Raw genomic sequence first — 24152 nt, forward strand, 5'->3', positions numbered from 1 at the left:
CATGCGTAAATCATGTTAAAACTTGACTTTTTTGTCAAAAATCGACCCGTTTCCTGTGTAAAACTCGCGTGTAGCCAAAAACTGCTGTACTAAAATAATCATAACATTAAATAGCCCCCTCTGTAAGCTTAGATCTCTGGAGTCATTTCTCTCTGGCTTGTCAGCTTTCTAACAATGTAAACCTTTTTGTGAGTGGTTGAGGTTTAGGCTCGCGTGTATTCACTTAAAAAGAAATTGTGGATCTGAAAGCCAATGAAATTTATCGTTGTATGGCTCGGCGAGCTGTACACAATACACATAACGCACGTGTAAGTTATGCATCCTTTATGCAGCGTGGGTTTCGTCTCTTATCTTTTTAATCCAAGGTCACTGGACTGTGCGTCTTTGGCTGGTTTACTTGGGGTCCTTTTGACTAGAAAGGATTTGATATGGTCCGAAAAGGACGCATTGCGCTTGTGGAATTACTCTAAGGAATGCTACAAAAATATCTTGAAAATCAGGATGCACAATACATTATTACAATGTAAGAATTGTGGCCTTTGTTTCTGTGAATGTTTTGTCTACGCTGCAGTTTTAACGTTCGTAATGCTGGCCCAAAATCCGGAAAACATTTTTCTCGCTTTTTTAAATATTTGTTTTAGGGTGCACATTCAGGGTGCATACTTTTTGTAAGAATCACATGATTTTGCTTGATTTTGCTTGATTCCTCTTTTTCATTCCTCAAAGTTGGCAGGTATGTACAGTAATACTGTAAATCCAAAATCCAATTCAATCGTTGGACCGCAATTTTTTGAATGTTTTTACATAAACCATAAACCATATATTAAGAAAAAAAATACTTACAGACTTCCAAGGTTGGTGAGACACGTAAAGGCATTCTCATCCAATGTATCATCAGTCAGTAAATTAGAATCCAACTGCAGCCAATTCAAGATGATCATTTTACACAAGTCATCAGGATTAATTCCTTCAATTCGATTTGAATCCAGATGCCTGCAAAAACAAAAACAAGTAATCAATGCAAGTTGCTCTGAAATTTCATTTCAAATTGTGGTCCTTTTTTTGAGAAATCATAGAAAATCTGCAGCGATTATAACAATATTAGTAGTGGTTTCTTATATTGCGTGCATACCCGTCACTCATATGACGCTCATCCAAGGCTCTTTAAAATGCATTTTTTTCTTGCAAGGTATGTGTGACAACATATGAAATATAAGAGCTGCTTCTTTAACAAAGCACCATGTAATGATTTATAAGGTGCAATATGCTGCCAATCAAACCAGGAACACCGGGGCGAACCCCTTCTCTTTTCGATAAGTGCACTGGGTTCTTTAACGTGTGTTTCACAACACATGGGACCAACGCCTTACGTCCCGTCCGAAGGACGAAGCAATGGTTAAGTGTCTTGCTTAAGGACACAAGTGTCACGACTGAGGGATACGAACCCACACTCTGCTGATCAGAAACACCAGAGTTTTAATTTGGTGCCCTTAACCGCTCAGCCACGACACTTCCATATTGATGGGAAGATCAGCCAAACTAACTGTGTACTTACAGTTTTTCCAAGTATGGTATATTAGCAAACGGGTCGTGTAAAGTCAACTTGTAGCTGTAGAGAGTCAGAGCGCCGTCAAACTGATCGTCAGTGAACTCTGTTATGTTGCTAATCTCGTTATGATCAATGTGCCTGCAATTAAAAACATTCAACAAAAGGACAACCACTTCAAAGTGAGGACTACATTTAACTGGGCCCAATTTCATGTCTCTGCTTGCCATAAGCAAAGAATGGGTGCTTGCGGAAGCAGGGAATTCTGCGCTTGTGCGCGTGCGTACTCCACATTACTAGGCATTCTACGCTTACACAGCTAGCACAGAAATTTAACGGTTGCATGTGGAGAATTGTGACCATCAGCGCAGAATTCGGCGGTAAGCAATGTCACGAAATTTGGCCCCTGGTTTTGGCTGTTGACCCGGATCAACTCTTACCAGAGACACATTGCTACCTACTCCTGGGGCTGAAACAGGGTTACCCCCTTCACACTCCGAAAGGATATAGGCTTGGGTATCATCCACTAGGAGCCACCTACTCCTGGGGCTGAAACAGGGTTACCCCCTTCACACTCCGAAAGGATATAGGCATTGGTATCATCCACTATAGGAGCCACCTACTCCTGGGGCTGAAACAGGGTTACCCCCTTCACACTCCGAAAGGATGTAGGCTTGGGTATCATCCACTAGGAGCCTGGCTGCTAGAGCAAAATGCAATACCTTCCCTACTTTTTATGAAACAATTATTGTTAAGTGCCTTGCTCAAGGGCCCAAGTGTCATGACCAGGAATCGAACACACAATCTGCTGCTGACAACAACGGAGCTTTGGTCCGGTGAACTAGATCATTAGCTATTGTGCTTTATAGCAATAAAGCACAATTATGTAGAAATTATCGGGCAATTTTGTTGTATGAGATATGATATAAAAGCACTGGACAAGTTTGGTAATTGTCAAAGACCAGTCAGTATTCTCACTTGGTGTTTCCCATGCATAAAATAAAAAATCTGTGAAAATTTGTACCCAATTGGTCATCAAAGTTTCAAGAAAATAATGAAAGAAAAAAACAACTTTATCGCACAAATTCTGTGTGCTTTTAGATGCCTGAGAAAAGCTTCAGGCCTGAAGTCTTTTATCGGAATCAAACATTTTAGTGAGAAATTACTTCTTTCTCGTAAACTACGTTACTTCAGAGGGAGCCCTTTCTTACAATGTTTTATATAATCAACAGCTCTACATTGCTTGCACCAAGTAAAGCTTTTATGCTAATAAATATATTTTGAGTAATTACCAAACGTGTCCACTGCCTTTAAGCTTCATAATAATCACTTACAAGTCTCGAAGTTTGTCGTATGTTTCCTCAGAGAAAAAGCCATGGGGGAATGACGTCAGTTTATTGGAACTTAAATACCTGAGGGCAAGAAAACAGACATAATAATAATATCAAAGTCTAATATAGAGCACGTATCTACCGACAGGGTACTCATGGCGCTTAGTATATGGGTTAATACATTGACCCATCATGATGCAACTTGCTCTCTAATTCTACCCTTTCATGTTTCCCTGCATTGTTATCTAACAATGCATTTACCACTTTCATGGTCCATCGAAAGCTAAGGCCATCTACCCTAATCATTACATTAATACAGGAAGATATATTATTGAAGTTATGAATTCTGAGACCCATCTATGTAGCACTGTATCGGAGTTTACAAGGTGCAGCCACAGCCAGGAACACCGAGGCGAACCCCTTTTCATTTCTATAAGTGCACTGGGTTATTTTACATGCGTTACACAACACATACATGTAGGACCAACGGGTGTAAGTCCGAAACTGAAGGATGAAGCAATGGTTAAAAGTCTTGCTTAAGGACACAAGTGTCACAACAGGGCTAAGTTTGTCAACTTTGTGTCTTCAATGCATGTCCAAAATGCGCATTACCATGGCCCAATTTTATAGACTTTTACTGCTTATAAGAAGGAAAACAGTAGCTAAGCACAACAAAGTTAAGCTGACCAGAGTATGGTTACCAGCCAAACTACCATAGTACAAGTACTTGTGTGACTGGTATCCTGCTCATTTCTGCAGCACTGACAAATGTGAAGCAACATTTTGTGCTATATGCAGCTCTATGAAATCGGGAAAAGACATAATCACCACTGTGTTGATTGTGAAGCAATGCAGTGCATTGTACTTAAAGGAACACAGTGCCTTGGATCGGTCGAGTTGGTCTTTGAAAAGCGTTTGTAACCATTTGTTATAAAATGCATATGATTAGAAAGATATTTTAAAAGTAGAATATAATGATCCACACAAGTATCACTCAAAATTGCGTGGTTTTCCTCTTACCTTGTCGTCAAACACGGTCGGCCATTTATGGGAGTCAAATTTTTGACTCCCATAAATGGCCGACCATGTTAGTTCGCACAGTTAAAGGAAAACCACGCAATTTCGAGGCAAATATGTGTGGATCATTGTATTCTACTTTTAAAACGTCTTTCCAACCATATGCATTTTATAACAAATGGTTACAAAACGCTTTTTATAGACCAACTCATCCGATCCAAGGCAACGTGTTCCTTTAAACCTGTCACAGTTACATGTAAACTACAGCACAGCGGCCAAGTTTATCTTGGCAGCTTGTTTTATACCATACACGATTTACCAAAATTCCCTGAGGTTTATTTCAAAGACAGCTCTTGCGCTATGACCTATTGTTTCAAGTCAATTGTAAAACAGAACTAGCTATTGAGAACTGCTTACCACCATTAAAGAGTCCTTTGAAAAAAAACTGAAGTATGACTGAAAGCGTGAAAGCTTGCAAGCTTGAAAGCAAGCGAGTGCGAAGCCTGCTTACATAAATTTATATTTGGCTTTAGAAAGCCCCACTCTGCAATCTAGGGTGTTCAACATGGTTTTATCTTCATTATCTTACGAATTTGATCTCAATTATTAAAAATATTTTTAAAAAAGAATTCTGGTTAAAAACAGAGAAATTACATCCCTGAACATAGTTGATGGCCTGACGTTCCAGCCCAAGCAGAGTATTTTTTTTGCCTTCGAGAAAGACTCTGCAAGGGGCGAAATGTCAGACTATTACACTTTTGGTTGCATGATAAAAAGAAAAAAATATGAGATTTTCAGCTTAACTTACAACTCTGTGAGATTTCCTCCTATTCCAATGAAAGCATTGTAGCGAATGACAGACAATTCAAATCCATCTAGTTGATTGTGTAACACCCTGTAAAATATAAATACAAATAATAATAATATTGAAGTCGTACAAAGAGCGGGTAGACTGTTAAACATGCAATCACAAGGTTGTTGGTTTAGGGAACAACCAGTAATGAACAAAGTGGATGATCAAAGACATCTTTAAGGATTGTAAAGGGTAACTTTTGGTTTAAGACTTGTAAAAATAGAAACACCAAGAGATGCAAGAGAATTGAGAAATCGTGGGGTATACATGTACAGTTGAGGGGTTAATTGAACATATATCGGCAAATTTTATTTTAAACCCAGTTTGATGTTAGTTACCAAGAAGGAAGCTGTCAACATAAACAACAAATGTATTTTGGCATTTAAATTTTAAAAAAATAAAAAATTTGTCTGGTTTATAAAAACGGTTTTCCCACAAACAAATCATTTAGCATGTTTAGCTTGATTGCATCATAATTTGTCTTCAGAAATCCTGACATAACTTAGACTTACAATGTTCGCAGAAACGGCAGATCAGTTATAGCCTTGGCCCTCAGAGCTGCAAGCTTGTTGTAGCTCAAATCCCTGTAATCAAACAAATAGAAAATCAAAATAGCACCATGTAATGGTTAACATGTGGCACACCTTGCTGCCAATCCAACCAGAAACACCGGGGTGAACCCCTTCTCTTTGCGACCAGTGCACTGGGTTCTTTCATAACACATGGGACAAAGCATCACGGTTTGTGTCTTGCTTAAGGACACAGGTGTCGCGCCTGGGACTCAAAAATGGTTAACTTGTGGCACACTATGCTGCCAATCCAACCAGAACCCATTCTCTTTACGATAACTGCATCGGGTTCTTTCATAAATAATAATAAATAATAATAGTAATAATTTGGGAGGCTAATCATCCTTACTCGCCGCTTAGAGTTGAGTTGCGACAATGTGTTCGAGAAGCAGGCATGCAAGGGCGCATTCAGCTGCCTGCCACATCAACCCATTATGACCACGGAGCACAGCCAAGATCAAAAGTGTTTGATTTTTCGCGAGGGAGGAAACTGCTTGGTCTGGAAAACCCTCGTGGCACAGCAGAGAACTAACGCACGACTCAACTCACAAAAGACCCCGAGAATCGAACCGGGGTCACCTTGGTGAGAGGCGAGCGCTTTATGCACAAGCCAACCATGCCAACCAAGTGCTGTACACAACACATGGGACAAAGCATCATGGAATTGTGTCTTGCTACAGAACACGGGTGTCTTGCCTGGGACTCAAACCCACACTCTGTTCATCAGAAACGTCTGTTGTTCCGTTGGTATTTCTTTTCCTGTGAGTTTTTTTTCTTTTTCTATCGAGCGCATAGAGACTTAGCAACGATTTGCACTACACACATGTAGTTTTATTAGTCAATACAATGTGTTACTCACAGATGTAGAAGTTGTGGGATTTGATCCATTGTTTGTGAAGGCAGATCAGTCAGCAGGTTTCTATGCAGTTCACTACAAACAATAAAACAAATTAAATTTAATAAAAAGACCATACATACATAAGTACAACATTGGTAAATGTATTTCAATCAGTTTTTATATATCAGTTTTAAGTGTTTCTCCAATCATGTTGTTTGTTGGGGGGTTGTGTTCTCAGGTGTTTAATATTACTAACTAAGGATTAATCTTAGGACTAAGGACAATTTCAATTCCGCAACTACATTGAACCCATCCTAAGTTAGGACGGGTTACTCGTCCTAACTTAAGATAGGATTAATCATGATGTTTTGTGAAATTGGCTGCTGAACACCTTTGGATTGTCAAAGACCAGTCTTTTCACTTGGTGTACCCCAACATAAGCATAAAATAACAATTTTATGCAAATTTTGACTCAATTGGTCTTGAAATTGCAAGAGAATAACAAAAGAAAAAACACCTTTGTTACACAAATTTGTGTGCTTTCAGTCTTTTTAATATTTCAGTGAGAAAGTACCTCTCTCTTAAAATATATGTTACTTCAGAGGAAGCTGTTTCTCAGAATGTTTTATTCTGTCAACAGCTCTCTATTGCTCGATACCAAATAAGTTTTGATGCTTTCATTACCAATAATGTCCAGTGCCATTAGATTTAAAGTAACCATTCTTGATGGCTGCTTCAAAATGAGACTTACAGAATCTTGAGAAGCTGGAGTTGTCTGAATGCTTTGGGTGCGATGTAGTCTATCAAGTTATTGCTGAAATTCCTGCAACGAAAAAACAAACAACCAAAACTGAAAAAACTTAACATTTATATAGCGCCAAAATCAACAAAAAAGTTCCAAAGGCGCTCAAGACAGTTACATGAAATTAATAACAACAAACTCGTTGAAAAACGATAACATTAGAGCAGTTTCTTGATACGAACCATCTTAGAGCATCCTTGATGTGATTTGGAAAAGTGTTCTATTCTTTTGGAATGACCAAAGACCATTGGCCAAGGACGAATGATCAAAGTCCAATGACCAAGACCGTGTTTAATTCTGTATGGACAATATAAGCTAGTGGAAGTTCGAATCCTATGCAGTCCCCGCTGCTAAAACATAGGATTCAAACTGCCACTAGCTACCGAGCAATCTCGGTGGTCAAGTTGGTATGACACTGCAGTAGAATTGGCAAGGGTCGTGGGTTCGAATCCCATCCAAGTAATACATGTATGCCTGTGATTTTTTTTACAGAACTCGGGTAAGTACTGAATATACAGCATGTACAGTGCTAACAGACATCGGTGTAAAACCAAAAATATTTTTTATTCTTATTAAACAAAAATTTAAAGCTACTCACAGATGTTGAATAACAGTGGAAGCTAACGGCAGCAGATTCCTTTTTGATATTGATGTAATCTGATTCTCATCAACCGACATAAACGTCAAGTTCAGCATATTCTGAAGAGAGTCACTTGGGAACTTTGTCAATGCGTTCCGGCTAAGACCACTGAGAAAAGAAATAACAAATAGAATTTATTTGCAAAACAAGTTTAAATCTTATCCCGACCTTGACACTTGTGGTTTTGAAGGAACACGTTGCCTTGGGTCGATCGAGTTGGTCCATGGAAAGCGTTTGAAGCCGTTTGTTGTCAAATTGAAATGTTTAGAAAGATATTTAAAAAAAAAGTAGAGTATAATAATCCATACAAATATGCCTCGTAATTGCGTGGTTTTCACTTTACTTTTCAAACTAATACAGTCAGCCATTTTATGGAGTCAAAAAACTGACTCCACAAAATAGCCAGCCGTATTAATTCAAAACCATCTAATTTGGAGGCATATTAAACTCTGTCCATAGACCAACTCGCCCAATCCAAGGCAAGAGTTTTAAACTCTGTCCATAGACCAACTCGCCCAATCCAAGGCAATAGTTTTAAACCCTGTCCATAGACCAACTCGCCCAATCCAAGGCAATAGTTTTAAACCCTGTCCATAGACCAACTCGCCGAATCCAAGGCAATAGTTTTAAACTCTGTCCATAGACCAACTCGCCCAATCCAAGGCAATAGTTTTAAACCCTGTCCATAGACCAACTCGCCCAATCCAAGGCAATAGTTTTAAACCCTGTCCATAGACCAACTCGCCCAATCCAAGGCAATAGTTTTAAACCCTGTCCATAGACCAACTCGCCCAATCCAAGGCAATAGTTTTAAACCCTGTCCATAGACCAACTCGCCCAATCCAAGGCAATAGTTTTAAACCCTGTCCATAGACCAACTCGCCCAATCCAAGGCAATAGTTTTAAACTCTGTCCATAGACCAACTCGCCCAATCCAAGGCAATAGTTTTAAACTCGGTCCATAGACCAACTCGCCCAATCCAAGGCAATAGTTTTAAACTCTGTCCATAGACCAACTCGCCCAATCCAAGAAATGTATTCAAGTAGTGCCTTATGTTAGGCCTCAAAGCGCTTAACACGAAAAAGAATACTTAGGTAAAACAACGAAAACACGTAATTATAGAGGAAACCACTTAGAAAAACAAAGATAAGAAACTACTATAAGAAAGCATCTATGAGTGACCTTTGACATATGACCTTTGACGAACAGATATTGAATGAAAGATTACAAACTGCAAGGATCTATGAGTGACCTTTGACATGTGATGACCTTTGACTTACAGATATTGAATGTTTGTCTTTGAGAAGAATCCGGGTGGTAACCAGTTAATTTCATTCTCCATCAGACTCCTGATGAAATACAAAGATAAAAAATAACAAGATATCAAGGATTATATATATCCCCCTTTATAGTCTGCCTCATAAATGTTCTCTTTCTTCCCATATTAGATTTTGTGGCTAAACTAACCCCTTCCATCCCCTTTTGTCTTCCAACCTTCTTAATTGGGTGCGTTCAATTAGCTTCCCTGGTCTGCCCAAGGTACGTTTGAATAGCTTTGACGTCATTCCAGGGGCTCACCCCGGTCAGCCCCAAGTGCCCTGCTTGTGGAAAGGGTCACTAGGGGCTAGCCTGAGGTGCATGACATCACCACGAGAGGGTAAGTGGTCGTTTTGATTAGCTCTTGTCAGGGGCTCACCCAAATGAGCAGCGTGGGGTCAACACAGGGAAGCTGATCGAACGCACCCATTATTTATGATGCAATCCAACAAAATGTCCTAGCCTTTGTGTTCCTGCTGCCAGCAGATTGGCACGACCCCCAGGAATTAAAAATCTTTACAACAAACCTCTTGCTAGACCTGTTTTCTCGATGGCCCAAATTTAAAACACCGCCACTTGGGGTAAACTAATAAAGGTTTTTGAATGAGATTTGCGCCACCATGGACTAGATGCACCTCAAGATATTAAACAGGGGTAGTAATGCAGGAAACAGTTGCCGAAGCCTCCAATAAATTTAACATTTTATGACGGTTAGAGAAAAGACTTATTTTATAGAGTACATATGGACTGGCATGATTAGGTCAACATGGTCAAGAATGCACGTCTATCCCCCTCCAGCCTGTCAGTAACCAGAAGAGGGACCTTGGGTCGATTTCACAAAGATAGTCCTAACCTAGGACTAGTCCTAACTTAGGACTAGTCCTAGGACTCTTTAGAAGTACTCAAATCTTGAGGCTATTCCTAAGATAGGGTGGGTAGAAACTCATCCTAACTTGAGGTATATCTTAACTCTTTGTGAAATCCAGCCCTAGACCTCAGGAAAAAAAAAATCCCTGTTCTGGTCACTAGCGGTCCCTCAAGGGAATAGGCGTGCTCTAGTGACCTCACTGCCAGTCCATGTGTATAATCATAGATGACACGCAATTACTTACACTCGTTCAAGCGTTGGAGAAAACGTGATGGTCTTGTAGTTCAGTGGAGACAAGTTGATTTTGTTTCTCGTCAGATCCCTGTGAAAGAAAATTAATAACATAAGAGATTAACAGATATATATAAAAGGCTGGTTCATACTGCTGTGTTTCCACTGTATTCAAAGTGGAGCTCAAGCCGAGGTTTGAGACAGGCCCCTAGACTAACATACATTGCCGAGTGAAGTGATGGGGTCAAGATCCTGACCTTTAAAATAAATGGCTCAGGTGAAGAAAAGTGATGATGTGAGGATGGTGGGTCCAGGCTTCAAACTGACGCCTGCATTAGTTGGTAAAGCGCCAGCACTGTAGGTTCATAGCCTAAGTCTAGTCAACGCTCCCTTGTTAAACCATACATTGCTAAAGGCAGTGGACACTTTTGGTAATTACTTAAAATAATTATCAGCATAAAAACCTCACTTGGTAACGAGTAATGGGTACAGGTTGATAGTATCAAACATTGTGAGAAACGGCTCCCTCTGAAGTGACGTAGTTTTCGTGAAAGACATAGTTTTCCAAGAATTTGATTTCGAGACCTCAAGTTTAGAATTTGAGGTCTCGAAATCAAGCATCTGAAAGCACACAACTTCGCGTGACAAGTGTATTTTTTATTTCATTCATATCTCGCAACTTCGATGACCAACTGAGCTCAAATCTTCACAGGTTTGTTATTTGATGCATATGTTGAGATATACCAAGTGAGAAGACTGGTCGTTGACAGTTCCCAATAGTGTCCAATGCCTTTAAGACAATAGTATACTTACAACCATTGGAGACTTGTGCAGTTTGATACATCTGGGAATATTGTTATATCTGTGTTGTGAATCGTTCTGTAAAATAAAAATTAAAAAAATGGTTCATGGCCAGGGCCCAATTTCATAGAGCTGCTAAGCACAAACATTTGCTTAGCATGAAATTTCTTTCTTGATAAAAACAGGATTACCAACCAAATTTTTGTTTGTTGCACATTGCTTGTTACTGGTATTCAGCTGTTGTTTCCTTACCCTGAATATCACATGGATATTTGGTTGGTAATACTGTTTTTATCAATATTTGTTCATGCTAAGCAAATTTTTGAGCTTAGCAGCTCTATGAAATTGGGCCCTGATGTTTGGACCCTACCAGAGTCTTTCTAAATGGCTATGTGACAATACAATAATCAATACTAACAGAGTAAAAACATGCAGAGGTCTACCTAAGGTAAAAATAAAACAGGACAACAAGAACAGCCGAGTAAACAAAACCATACATTTTTCACTTTTCACAAGGTTATGTTTCAATAACGCAAATCAAAAATATTTATGGAATGTATTTTATTACTTACAATTTAGTGAGCTTATTGAGAAGTGCAAAAGTACCAGGATGTATGGTCTTCAGATTACTGACGATGGTGCTGTGTAGAGAAAGAGAAACAAATAAACTTTAACTTTATCAGCAGCGATAGTTTGTTTTCTTCTCAACTAATACAACAGGAGGGGCATAGAGCCATAAGTACTGTGTAAAAAAAATCACATTACATGTATGTACCATCAGAATTATGTCGCGGTTTGCCCTTAACTTCCTTGGCAATAGCCATTAGGACCAGTTAGCTTGTCATTTCACTGGTCCACCAGCTTTTTTTACAGCTGTCCGTACTTTGGGGTTTCTTTTTGAATTGTACTACATGTAGCATAAATCTACAGTATGTTATTTGAAGCATGAACAATCATTAATAATACAACATTTGTTCATTTTGGTTTTTACCCATTTACACCATTGTGTGTTAGCACTGTATACATACTCCGTACTTACACGAGTTCTGTGAAGAAAATCACCGGCATATTACTTGGGTGGGATTCAAACCCACGACCTTTGCAATTCTAGAGCAGTGTCTTACCAACTAGACTACCGAGATTGCCTGGTGGCTAGAGGTAGTTTCTATAGCGCTTCATACAAAGTTTCTAAGCGCTTTACAAAAATAACCACTAGGAATAAACAAGGAAAAAAAGTGTAATTCATGAGTAAAATATACAAGATAAGTTTTCAATTTAGTTTTGAATGTGTTCACAGTCAGGGAATCGCGGATGATGATAAGGAGATTGTTCCAAAGTTTGGGGGCACAAACGGAGAAGGCTTGTTCACCGTAGCGAGTATGGGTACATGTACATGGACCAGGAGTTAGTTGCAGGTGTGCTGTCGATGATGAGCGGAGATGTATTGAGGAAGTTTGAAGTTTGGGTTTGATGAGTTCTATGATGTAGGATGGAGCTAGTCCATTACGAAGCCTTGTTGTGAGAAGGAGGATCTTGAATTGGATTCTTTGTAGTATTGACCCCTTGCACGCAACGTCACACGCGGCGACTGTGCCTTGCTCACAATTTTGGTGGTCAATAGGTTTATGTGTAAACGCCGCATCGCCTAAAATGGGCACTTCACTGAACAACGCACAGTGACATTGCCCACCAATATGGCATATCCAAGATTATTCTGATGATGACGTCAGGTGAATTGGGTCAATGGGCAGCCAATGTAGAGCTCAAATATCAGTGGTTTACGTGTAGCAGTGGCAAACGATCTAATACCCAGCGAGACAAGGAATTGGGTGTTTCAACTGGCCAGTGGACCAGACCTGAGAGGGACATAAGTTGTGGTATACTCACATTTCGGTCGTGCCCGGATGAAACGTTTCCGCAGTAAGGTTCTCAAAATTGTAATTCTTCAGAGTTCTACAACAAACAAAAAGCAACTTCATTAGATTCAACCTTACAGCTGATTGATTATTTAGTTCATACTCTGTACCAGTCTTCCAAAGCAAAATTGCTGTCTAAATGGTGTAAGGCTTTTAACCAAAAGATGTTGTCATTGATTTTAAGAGTGATTACCAATTGCATACTTGCCCTTTAAGCTCCCCCCCCCCCCATAAAAAAAATATAAACAATTTCTGTGGTATTTTTGATGTCTACATTTTTTTAACAGTTCCAAAAACCAAGGTACATGTAAAGGCCAACTTGCCCAACCTACTATGTTGGTCAATACTATAATTGGGTCCCCATGGTTGCACAAATCAGAGATCCATTTCACATGACAGTGGTTTGGTCATTCAATGACAACATTAAGTTTTGTATTCCAAGGTCTGTTTGTCAGTTTTTTCTTGTGTAAAACATGATTAATTTTGTCCAAAGTTGCTTAGCCATTGTTGGCCCTAGAGTAGAGGGGTCTGGGTGGTGATGGGCTCAGGGTGCTGTCTCAGTACGACTCTTCTTAAAGAAGTTGCTTAGCCATTGTTGGCCCTAGAGTAGAGGGGTCTGGGTGGTGATGGGCTCAGGGTGCTGTCTCAGTACGACTCTTCTTAAAGAAGTTGCTTAGCCATTGTTGGCCCTAGAGTAGAGGGGTCTGGGTGGTGATGGGCTCAGGGTGCTGTCTCAGTACGACTCTTCTTAAAGAAGTTGCTTAGCCATTGTTGGCCCTAGAGTAGAGGGGTCTGGGTGGTGATGGGCTCAGGGTGCTGTCTCAGTACGACTCTTCTTAAAGAAGATGCTAAGCCATTGTTGGCCCTAGAGTAGAGGGGTCTGGGTGGTGATGGGTTTAGGGTGCTGTCTCAGTACGACTCTTCTTAAAGAAGTTGCTTAGCCATTGTTGGCTCTAGAGTAGAGGGGTCTGGGTGGTGATGGGCTCAGGGTGCTGTCTCAGTACGACTCTTCTTAAAGAAGTTGCTTAGCCATTGTTGGCCCTAGAGTAGAGGGGTCTGGGTGGTGATGGGCTCAGGTTGCTGTCTCAGTACGACTCTTCTTAAAGAAGTTGCTTAGCCATTGTTGGCCCTAGAGTAGAGGGGTCTGGGTGGTGATGGGCTCAGGGTGCTGTCTCAGTACGACTCTTCTTAAAGAAGTTGCTTAGCCATGTTTGGCCCTAGAGTAGAGGGGTCTGGGTGGTGATGGGCTCAGGGTGCTGTCTCAGTACGACTCTTCTTAAAGAAGTTGCTTAGCCATGTTTGGCCCTAGAGTAGAGGGGTCTGGGTGGTGATGGGCTCAGGGTGCTGTCTCAGTACGACTCTTCTTAAAGAAGTTGATTAGCCATTGTTGGCCCTAGAGTAGAGGGGTCTGGGTGGTGATGGGCTCAGGGTGCTGTCTCAGTACAACTCTTCTTAAAGAAGTTGCTTAGCCATTGTTGGCCCTAGAGTAGAGGGGTCTGGGTGGTGATGGGCTCAGGGTGCTGTCTCAGTACGACTCTTCTTAAAGAAGTTGCTTAGCCATTGTTGGCTCTAGAGTAGAGGGGTCAGGGTGGTGATGGGCTCAGGGTGCTGTCTCAGTACGACTCTTCTTAAAGAAGTTGCTTAGCCATTATTGGCCCTAGAGTAGAGGGGTCTGGGTGGTGATGGGCTCAGGGTGCTGTCTCAGTACGACTCTTCTTAAAGAAGTTGCTTAGCCATTGTTGGCTCTAGAGTAGAGGGGTCTGGGTGGTGATGGGCTCAGGGTGCTGTCTCAGTACGACTCTTCTTAAAGAAGTTGCTTAGCCATTGTTGGCTCTAGAGTAGAGGGGTCTGGGTGGTGATGGGCTCAGGGTGCTGTCTCAGTACGACTCTTCTTAAAGAAGTTGCTTAGCCATTGTTGGCCCTAGAGTAGAGGGGTCAGGGTGGTGATGGGCTCAGGGTGCTGTCTCAGTACGACTCTTCTTAAAGAAGTTGCTTAGCCATTGTTGGCTCTAGAGTAGAGGGGTCTGGGTGGTGATGGGCTCAGGGTGCTGTCTCAGTACGACTCTTCTTAAAGAAGTTGCTTAGCCATTGTTGGCCCTAGAGTAGAGGGGTCTGGGTGGTGATGGGCTCAGGGTGCTGTCTCAGTACGACTCTTCTTAAAGAAGTTGCTTAGCCATGTTTGGCCCTAGAGTAGAGGGGTCTGGGTGGTGATGGGCTCAGGGTGCTGTCTCAGTATGACTCTTCTTAAAGAAGTTGCTTAGCCATTGTTGGCCCTAGAGTAGAGGGGTCTGGGTGGTGATGGGCTCAGGGTGCTGTCTCAGTACGACTCTTCTTAAAGAAGTTGCTTAGCCATTATTGGCCCTAGAGTAGAGGGGTCTGGGTGGTGATGGGCTCAGGTTGCTGTCTCAGTACGACTCTTCTTAAAGAAGTTGCTTAGCCATTGTTGGCCCTAGAGTAGAGGGGTCTGGGTGGTGATGGGCTCAGGGTGCTGTCTCAGTACGACTCTTCTTAAAGAAGTTGCTTAGCCATGTTTGGCCCTAGAGTAGAGGGGTCTGGGTGGTGATGGGCTCAGGGTGCTGTCTCAGTACGACTCTTCTTAAAGAAGTTGCTTAGCCATTGTTGGCCCTAGAGTAGAGGGGTCTGGGTGGTGATGGGCTCAGGGTGCTGTCTCAGTACGACTCTTCTTAAAGAAGTTGCTTAGCCATTATTGGCCCTAGAGTAGAGGGGTCTGGGTGGTGATGGGCTCAGGTTGCTGTCTCAGTACGACTCTTCTTAAAGAAGTTGCTTAGCCATTGTTGGCCCTAGAGTAGAGGGGTCTGGGTGGTGATGGGCTCAGGGTGCTGTCTCAGTACGACTCTTCTTAAAGAAGGTGCTTAGCCATTGTTGGCCCTAGAGTAGAGGGGTCTGGGTGGTGATGGGCTCAGGGTGCTGTCTCAGTACGACTCTTCTTAAAGAAGTTGCTTAGCCATTGTTGGCCCTAGAGTAGAGGGGTCTGGGTGGTGATGGGCTCAGGGTGCTGTCTCAGTACGACTATTCTTATAGGCACTCCGGACACTAATGGTTTAATACTCGATACAATTGTTAGCACAAAAACTTGGCTTTGTAACAAGCAATGGAGAGGCTCTGTTGATAGTATAAACCATTGTGAGAACTGGCTCTCTCTGAAGTAACGTAGTTTTTGAGAATGGGGTAATTTCCACTCAAATAATTAAATAATTACAGCTGAAGCTTTTTATTGTGCGTCTGAGAGTACAAAGGTTTGTGCAACAAGGGCATTTTTCTTTTATTATTCTCTTGCAAATTCGCTGATCGATTGAGCCCAAATTTTCACTGGTTTGTTATTTTGTGCACATTACAAGATACACCAAGTGAGAATACTGGTCTTTGACAATTACCAAACATGTCCAGAGTGCCTTTAAACAAAAAATCAACAGAGAGACTCTTCCATGCATGTAATGTCATGTATTTATTTTTGTAGGACTTCCCGATCAACAAATTAACAAGCTTCAGAGAATCCTAGTGTCCTGCCTGTTACAAAAAGGATTAAGGTGTTTTGGGTTTTTTAGGGGGGGGGGTTAAAGCTGGGTTTTTTTCGTTGTTTTATCTTACAAGATCAATAAAATGTCTCCTTTTTTTATTTTGAGTTGTGCGGACGCTTAAGTACGCTGACTGAACATGGTCTATTGAGAGAAGGGTTGTGTCTGAAACAGCGACCCCAGCTACAGCTACAGCTAGATAGCGCCCATCTGCCTATTTTCAACACACAGGCGCGCTGATCTAGCCAGAGCTGTAGCCAAAGTCACCGATTTAGACACAGACTAACTTACACTGTTGTTGTCCCAGTGCAGTCGACAGTCATTTCATTCTCATTACAAGCGCAGGAACAAGACCTTGATGAGTAGTCTGAATTGGGACGGCCATAGCCATCGCTCAAAGATCCCGTTGCCGACCATAGACCATTAAACATATCAGAACCTATACAAAAGAGATTACAAACTGCCATTTGAAAACAAAACTGTATGATACATACTCACATACCTTCATGCCCTACATGTAAATCATTTAGTTACAACTGAGCAGGCCTGATACTTCACGGAGGCAACTAAAGTAATTGTCTCGCTGCCCCCCCCCCCCCCCCCGGGTCATTGGATTGCTGGTGCCCTTGAAATGCTCCGACAGTAAACAAATTATAATTTCCTCATCGAGGTATCCTTTACCTAGCCCTTTAAAACTGAAGCATACAGGCCTTACCGAGTATTTACAAAGCGCCTCTTTGACAAGATCAAAGCGGAAAGGGCTATAAACATAATAAAGTGAGCAAACTAATGGAACAATACTACAACATACAGTGTATTACATTTGATACGTTCTATCTTCCTTCAAGTACAGTTCCTCTTAGAAGTTCGGTGACTCCTCGAGAAATGTCGTACTATGTGCGGTGTAAACGGTGCGGGTACGGGAACGCGTAAGTAGTGACGAATTGGGTGATGAAGGGGGTGCGAGTAAAAACAAAAGGCAACAGCAATATTTATCGGAGCCGCAGTGGCATCAGTCGGCTCCTGAAAACTTTCAGGGGCTGGGCCCATACAACTGATACAGATGTTTTAAGAGATTTCTTGAACATACAGTGTATGCAAAGAGTTACAATTTCTAAATGAATACTTGGAGGTTTTTCCAGATTTGCATAGAATAACTGACAGTCAACTTTTTATCAATAATTTACCGGTCTCATAGTTGATCCCTTGTCCAGAGTATCGATCATTCCAATAGTTTGCACCATAGAAGTTAGCTCCTGTTCGACTGAGCGTGGACAACAGGAAACTAAGATGGACGATGAGGGTCGACTTGGATCTCATCGTGAGAAGCTCAAAGCACCAAGGCCTTGTTGATTGACGTTCCAAACTTTTATTGATCCCTTTGTTCACCTTGAGAGTACACTCTAAGACTGAAAGAAAACATGAGACTTTATTTAGCATTCTTGTGTTTACTCTTTTTAATAATGATGATAATAATAGGCCCTACAGGGTTCTTAAATAGCGCTTTATCACACCCTTAGGGCCTTCTTGATTTGTGGTTTCTTCTTTTATGGTCACTTATCCACTGAGAGTACATCAATTCTAAGACTGACAGAAAAAAATAGACTTTAATATTCTTGTTTTTATTCCATTTAACAATGATGATAATGGGTTCTTAAACAGTGCTTTATCACCACTCTAAAGGCCTTGTTCATTGCTATGAGAAAAAATCATAGAGCTGTAGTACTTGAATGAAATTCAAACCCACAAACTTGTCATTGTTTTATTGAGAATCGCATTTGTCTCCTACTACAAACATTATTTTCATGACAGGCATTCTTAAAAACCACAGCACCTCAGCAAGTATTACTTGTATTAAATACATGTTTTTTAAAGCCATTGGACCCTTTCGGTACAAAATAAAAAAAAAACAGTTCACAGATTTGCAATTATCTTACGGGGTTTACAGAAGGTAGTGGTGAAAGACTTTTCTTGAAATATTATTCCATGAAATGCTTTACTTTTTGAGAAAACAGTAAAACAATATCAATTCTCGATATCGAGAATTACGGATTTATTTTAAAAACATGTCATGACACGGCGAAACGTGCGCATACAAGGGTGGGTTTTCCCGTTGTTTTCTCCCGGCTCCGATGACCGATTGAACCTAAATTTTCACAGGTTTGTTATTTGATATATAAGTTGTGATACACGAAGTGTGGGACTTGGACAATACTGTTTACTGAAAGGGTCCAATGGCTTTAAGGGAAGCTTTCTATCATCATTTTTATTATATTCAAACTGTGTATAAGTTTAATTTAAATCTGTAGCCATGGTGTTTTGTGTGGTACAAAAAGTATCCAAACCCTTTAAACAGGTACTTGAGCAAATTCTTTACCAAGAATGCTATTTAAACTTATTTGTACGTGTTTGTTTACATCTGTACACTCCTTCATTTTTCGTATGTCGATAAAAAAAATGAGGCACCAACCTCGAAGTTTTGATAAACTAGAAACACTTCTGCTGTTCACAGCATTCATAAAAATGACAATGCTTTCGTCATGCTTGGGAGTTTGCTTTGTTATGCATCCACACTAGATACAAATTGGAGCTCCCACATAATATGACGTAACATGAGTGATGACATAACAGAGCTTATAATTTTGAATCTTTCTGCAAAGCACCTGAGAAGGGTATTCAAAGTGCTTATTTTTCACAACTAAAATATATTTATACTCATGTGATCTCAATTTCCTTATTGCTTGCCAATCGTTTTAAATAAATTCAGCAAAGATCAGCATGACTTGCTCGTTCAAGTGGGTCTTTACAGTTTTTAAAGGCATTTGGACAAACAAAGTTGAAACCAGATGAGTTCAAACTGCTTTAAAGGAACTCGTTGCCTTGGATCGGACGAGTTGGTCTATAAAATGGATATATGGGTACAAAGATGTTTTAAAAGTAGAATATAATGATCCACACAAACTTGCCTCGAAATTGCGTGGTTTTCCTTTTACTTTGCAAACTAACAGGGTAGGCCATTTATGTTAGTCAAAAATTTGACTCCCATATTAATGACCAACTGTGTTAAAGTTGGTCGATCCAAGGCAACGTGTTCCTTTAAACTGACTTTAGTAAGTCCCCCTATCTGAATGAAATCTTTAATACGTAGCTGTAGCCTGCCAATTTATCACATATACTGGTCAAAAGGAAAGGTAAATATCAAACATCAATACCACTGAAACTTGGCACTGTACACAATCATCAACATTCATTGGCTAACCCTTCTCTGAAGCACAAATACTAGTCAATATCAAACATCAACACACACTGAAACTTGGCACTGTCATCAACATTCATTGGCTAACCCTATTGAAGCACTTGATAGTAACTAGGCAAGCTGCACCATTGTAACATGTTGTATGCAGTCTTGCAAACAGTCCAATGTGTGGATTTGGGATCAAGCTGATTACACTGCCAGTCAAACTCTAGTGGCACTAGTTTATTTACTTCAGTGTGTTCTAGCTGTCACATAGCACTGAGCCCTGTCCATGGCTCTCTACTACCATGAAGGAAGGAAGAGAAGGAGCTCGAACGAAGGGACTTCAAAAGTCGAACCCGTGGTAACGACACCTCGTAATCTCCCACATACCTTAAATACAGACAATGGGCGACCTGGCGTATGTGAGTTTGCGCGTGCACACTTGTTCTTCACTCAACTATGGTGTCGTATGTCGTATGGATATAATACAGAAAAACAACTTTTTTGAGACCTGATAAAATTTGTGTACACTTGTGCCCACCAAATCGAAAAACACAATTGAATACCAACCACCCTCGTGTGCTAATACCCAAATTATGAACCACCGCTAGTGACCGGAAAGTCACAAAAAATGTAAAAATATGACATGATGTTTCAGTGAAACACCACAAACGGTACATGAAAACGTGTATATTCACAATTCTTGTCTCCAATGATTCAACTTTACACGAAGGCAACAGTGCAGAGCAGCGGTACCGCACATTCTGTACAAAGAGATCTAATCCTGCTTGTTAATCGGCCGTCCAGCTGGAGGTCTCCTATCTTTTTCCACTGGTCAGACAGGGGCATTGTCAGGGTATTCTTTTGTTACTCTGCGGTTTTGTGGGTCGTTCGAGCTCCTTCTATTCCTTCCTCCATGCTACTACGCAAGCACCGGCCCACTCTGAATTCACAAACTGCATAGATGTGGATACCGTATGTACTACCTGGACTATACGGTGTACATGTATAACAGTACTGCATGGTTTTCAAGGTTTTCCGAGGCTTTGTTAACGTACGAGGTTTGAAAACCTCGAAAAACTATGCTTCGACCCCAGAAGGTATTAAGTCGTCGTCGTCGTCCTATGAGTCATGGCTGACCCTTTGTGACCCTGTTTATGATGTAGTTCCACTTCTGCCTATCCAGTGCAGATCGATAAGCAACGTTTATTGATAAGCCCGTGAGTTCTTTGATTCCGTCTGTCCAACGAAGTTTTTGACGGCCACGCTGGCGACTACCTGCAACACATCCTTGCATAAAGATCTTCTCAAGGTTGTCCCCCTCTCTTCTGGATATGTGACCATAGTACTGAAGCTTGTTTTTGTTAATTTTTGAGGACAAGGTGGGTCTATCCTCTCCTATCAGGTTTCTAACAAAAACATTGGTCTTGTGCTCTTGCCATGATATTCTCAGCATTCTCCTCCAGCACCACATCTCAAAAGCGTTGATCCTGTTCCTGTCTGCTTTACCCACAGCCCACGTTTCAGACCCATAGGTGGCTATTGGGAAGACGAGAGCATTCATGAGTCGAATTTTGGTAGTTCTGGAGATCCCTCTGTCCTTCCAGATGTCAGTCAAGGAGATAGCCGATGTTCTCGCCATAGCAAGGCGCCTTCTGATGTCCTTAGAACTTCCACCTTCGTTGACGATCAAAGAGCCCAGAAAATTGAAGTTATTAACTACTTCAATATCCTCATCATCAGCGTGCAGTGCCAGGTTTTGATCAAGAGTTCCTCCGTAAATCATCGCTTTCGTCTTCTATTAAGTACAGTATATCAAATACCCAGTACCGTGCCAGTACGTGTACCTAGATGCAGTTTGTCGTCCAACGCTACCTGGTGAATTCAGAGCGGGCCGGTGCTTGCGTAAAGAGCCTTGGACTAGTCTACTGATGCAGTTCGTCGTCCAATTAACCCTCCATGGAAATATCAAACTCATTATCCAAAAATGGCATAAAGTGTTGCACTCTAATCTGGAATCGAATTGAGTCTCTTTAAAATCAGTAGACAACAGACTCTCTTTACTTTTTTTTAAACTGCAAACTTAATTAGTATTACCACGCTAACAAATTGTATGATATGGGAATAACAACAGCCTTATTTCTGTCTTACACCCTTTTTTTGTCCTGTCTTATCATGTATGCCTCCAGGTCATCTTTGTCTGTCCATCCATAGGCTGGGGAACAAAAGCTTCATCCTGGACCTCGATGTTGCCATTTGTTTCCCTTTGGACTATCAATTTTATTTTACTTTTAGGCCTAACATTTGGTTATCAAAAATCAATTCATTTATTGCAAGAAAAACTTTTTAAACTGCACAGTTTATTACCCCTGTAGGCTACTGTATAGCTTATTTACACGCAACTGGACTTCAAATCAAAATCGCAACATGTCTCTTAAGGTTTCTGAGAGTGATTATTGCTGGGCTATGTACATACAATGCGTCAAGTTCAAACCAATCCGGTATCCAATGTACATGTTTTCAATTGATCTGTCTATTAATAAATAACCAATATGAAACCAATTCAAGCAATGATCTACTACACGGGTACAACATGTACCCCCTGTATAGAAACCACTCAAAGTTTACAGTCTATAGACCGCATGGTGACTACATCTTGCTCATTGTTCCTCATATCAAAAAACAATATGCTTTAAAGACACTGGACACTATTGATAATTGTTACACACCAGTCTTTTCACTTGGTGTATCTCAACATATGCATGAAATAACAAACCTGTTAAAATTTGAGCTCAATTGGTTGTCAAAGTCGCGAGACAATAATGGAAGAAAAAAACATCCTCAAGTGTCACACAAAGTTGTGTGCTTTCAGATGCTTGATTTTGAGGTGTCAAATCTAAATCTGAGGTCTCGAAATCAAATTAAAGGAAAATTACTTCTTTCCCGAAAACTACGTTACTTTAGAGGGAGCTGTTTCTCGCAATGTTTTATACTATCAATAGCTCCCCATTACTCGTTACCAAGTAAGGTTTTATGTTAATAATTATTTTGAGCAATTACCAATAGTGTCCACTGCCTTGAATAATCATTTTGCAATAGGCATCTGACTGTTGTGTTCTTCCAGCCTCGATTTGGTTACATTGATATCAATGAGAGAAATTCAAGATGGCTGCACTACAATAAGTCTATGCCGGATGCATCCAACTTAAAGGGAGGGCAATTACAGGGAAATTTTGTTTAATTAATCATTAATATTTTACAGCAAGAACTTCCAATGTAATTACTTTTTGAAGACTAACTGACATTAGAAAAACTGCATTCTGAGCTTTTGTTACAACTCTTAATTCATCACATTCCTGATGATTGAAGTAGTTGTTGTACGAAATAGTTTTTCTAATTAGTTAAGTCTTAAAGAGCATTTTTATAAGTTCATTTTTCATCTATTAGTCTAACAGGGCTATTATTATAATATTTTACCCAACATTTTTTGTTGAAGAAATGTATCAAATTTGTCCATCTGAACATGAAAAGACTGGTTGATTTTCATGGAACTTTCTACCACCAATGTGCAGTGATGTGTTGTCTGTTGATTATTCAAGGTGTCTAGGCATAGAGTAAAGACAGGTAATCCCAGTCAAGCATGCAGGCCAAATGCATTATTGTGGGTGCTAAGCTTTTCAAACACTTAACTACCCTAACTGTTGCCCTGCAATCAATTCACAATCCTTTTGAACCACCTAATCCCTATACAATCCTAAGATCGTTAATCCCTTCCACAAACTCTACAGACCCCCAAGGCTGTCCAGATGTACAGACCAACAACAGCCATCTCAAAAGACTATTCAACCAAATCTTTACATAAACACTTGTCTGTTTAAAGGCACACTCAGCTGATTTCACAAAATGCTCTAAAAAGGAATCCTGTATCTCGAGTTTAAAGACAGTGGACACTATTGGTAATTGTCAAAGACTAGTCTTCTCACTTGGTCATGTTGGTGTATCCCAACATTATATGCACAACATAACAAACCTGTAAAAAGTTGGTCATCGAAGTTGCGAGTTTATAATGACAGACAAGTCACCCTGGTCACACGAAATTGTGTGCTTTCAGATGCTTGATTTCGTGACCTCACATCCTATCAGGTCTCGAAATCAAATTTGTGGAAAATTACTTCTTTCTTGAAAACTACGTCGCTTCAGAGGGAGCCGTTTCTCACAAAGTTTTACACTATCAACCTCTCCCCATTACTCGTAATCAAGAAAGGTTTTGTGTTAATAATTATTTTGAGTAATTACCAATAGTGTCCAATGCCTTTAAGGCTTTTAGTATTCGAGTGAGAAACTTCCTTTTTCTCAAAACCTATGTTACTGCAGAGGGAGCCTTTTCTCACAATGTACTATCAACAGCTCTCCATCCCTTGTTACCTAGTAAGTTTTTATGCTAACAATTATTGTGAGTTATTACCAATAGTGTCCACTGCCTTTAATGCAAACCTACTCATCAGTCCTTCTACAGCCAAACTGTCCCGCCAAGGTCGACCTGTATTCTTCTCTGGGTCCCCAGGTTTACAAACTTTCTGGGGAATTCCCAACAACTTGTTGAGCTTTGTTTGTCTTTTCACATTAGTTGGTTGGCCCTGCAAATGGT

The 24152-nt window shown here is 40.6% G+C and overlaps 1 protein-coding gene across 1 annotated transcript in view; it reads right to left on the bottom strand.

Moving 5' to 3' along the window:
- LOC117299613 (chaoptin-like) overlaps positions 1 to 24152 on the bottom strand; it is a 66142-nt gene that overhangs the window by 38085 nt on the left and 3905 nt on the right. The window contains exons 2-16 of the mRNA XM_033783161.1: positions 17454 to 17675; positions 16558 to 16705; positions 12702 to 12767; positions 11387 to 11455; positions 10827 to 10892; positions 10027 to 10104; positions 8878 to 8946; positions 7555 to 7704; positions 6906 to 6977; positions 6176 to 6247; positions 5260 to 5331; positions 4703 to 4789; positions 2881 to 2958; positions 1556 to 1687; positions 844 to 993 (exon numbers count right to left, since the gene is read on the bottom strand). Coding sequence (XP_033639052.1) covers positions 844 to 993; positions 1556 to 1687; positions 2881 to 2958; positions 4703 to 4789; positions 5260 to 5331; positions 6176 to 6247; positions 6906 to 6977; positions 7555 to 7704; positions 8878 to 8946; positions 10027 to 10104; positions 10827 to 10892; positions 11387 to 11455; positions 12702 to 12767; positions 16558 to 16705; positions 17454 to 17586 — 1442 coding nt within the window. The 5' untranslated portion in view covers positions 17587 to 17675. The remainder of the gene's footprint in view (positions 1 to 843; positions 994 to 1555; positions 1688 to 2880; positions 2959 to 4702; positions 4790 to 5259; positions 5332 to 6175; positions 6248 to 6905; positions 6978 to 7554; positions 7705 to 8877; positions 8947 to 10026; positions 10105 to 10826; positions 10893 to 11386; positions 11456 to 12701; positions 12768 to 16557; positions 16706 to 17453; positions 17676 to 24152) is intronic.

The sequence above is a fragment of the Asterias rubens genome, chromosome 14, assembly GCF_902459465.1.
Source record: "Asterias rubens chromosome 14, eAstRub1.3, whole genome shotgun sequence".
NCBI classification, from domain to species: Eukaryota; Metazoa; Echinodermata; class Asteroidea; order Forcipulatida; family Asteriidae; genus Asterias; species Asterias rubens.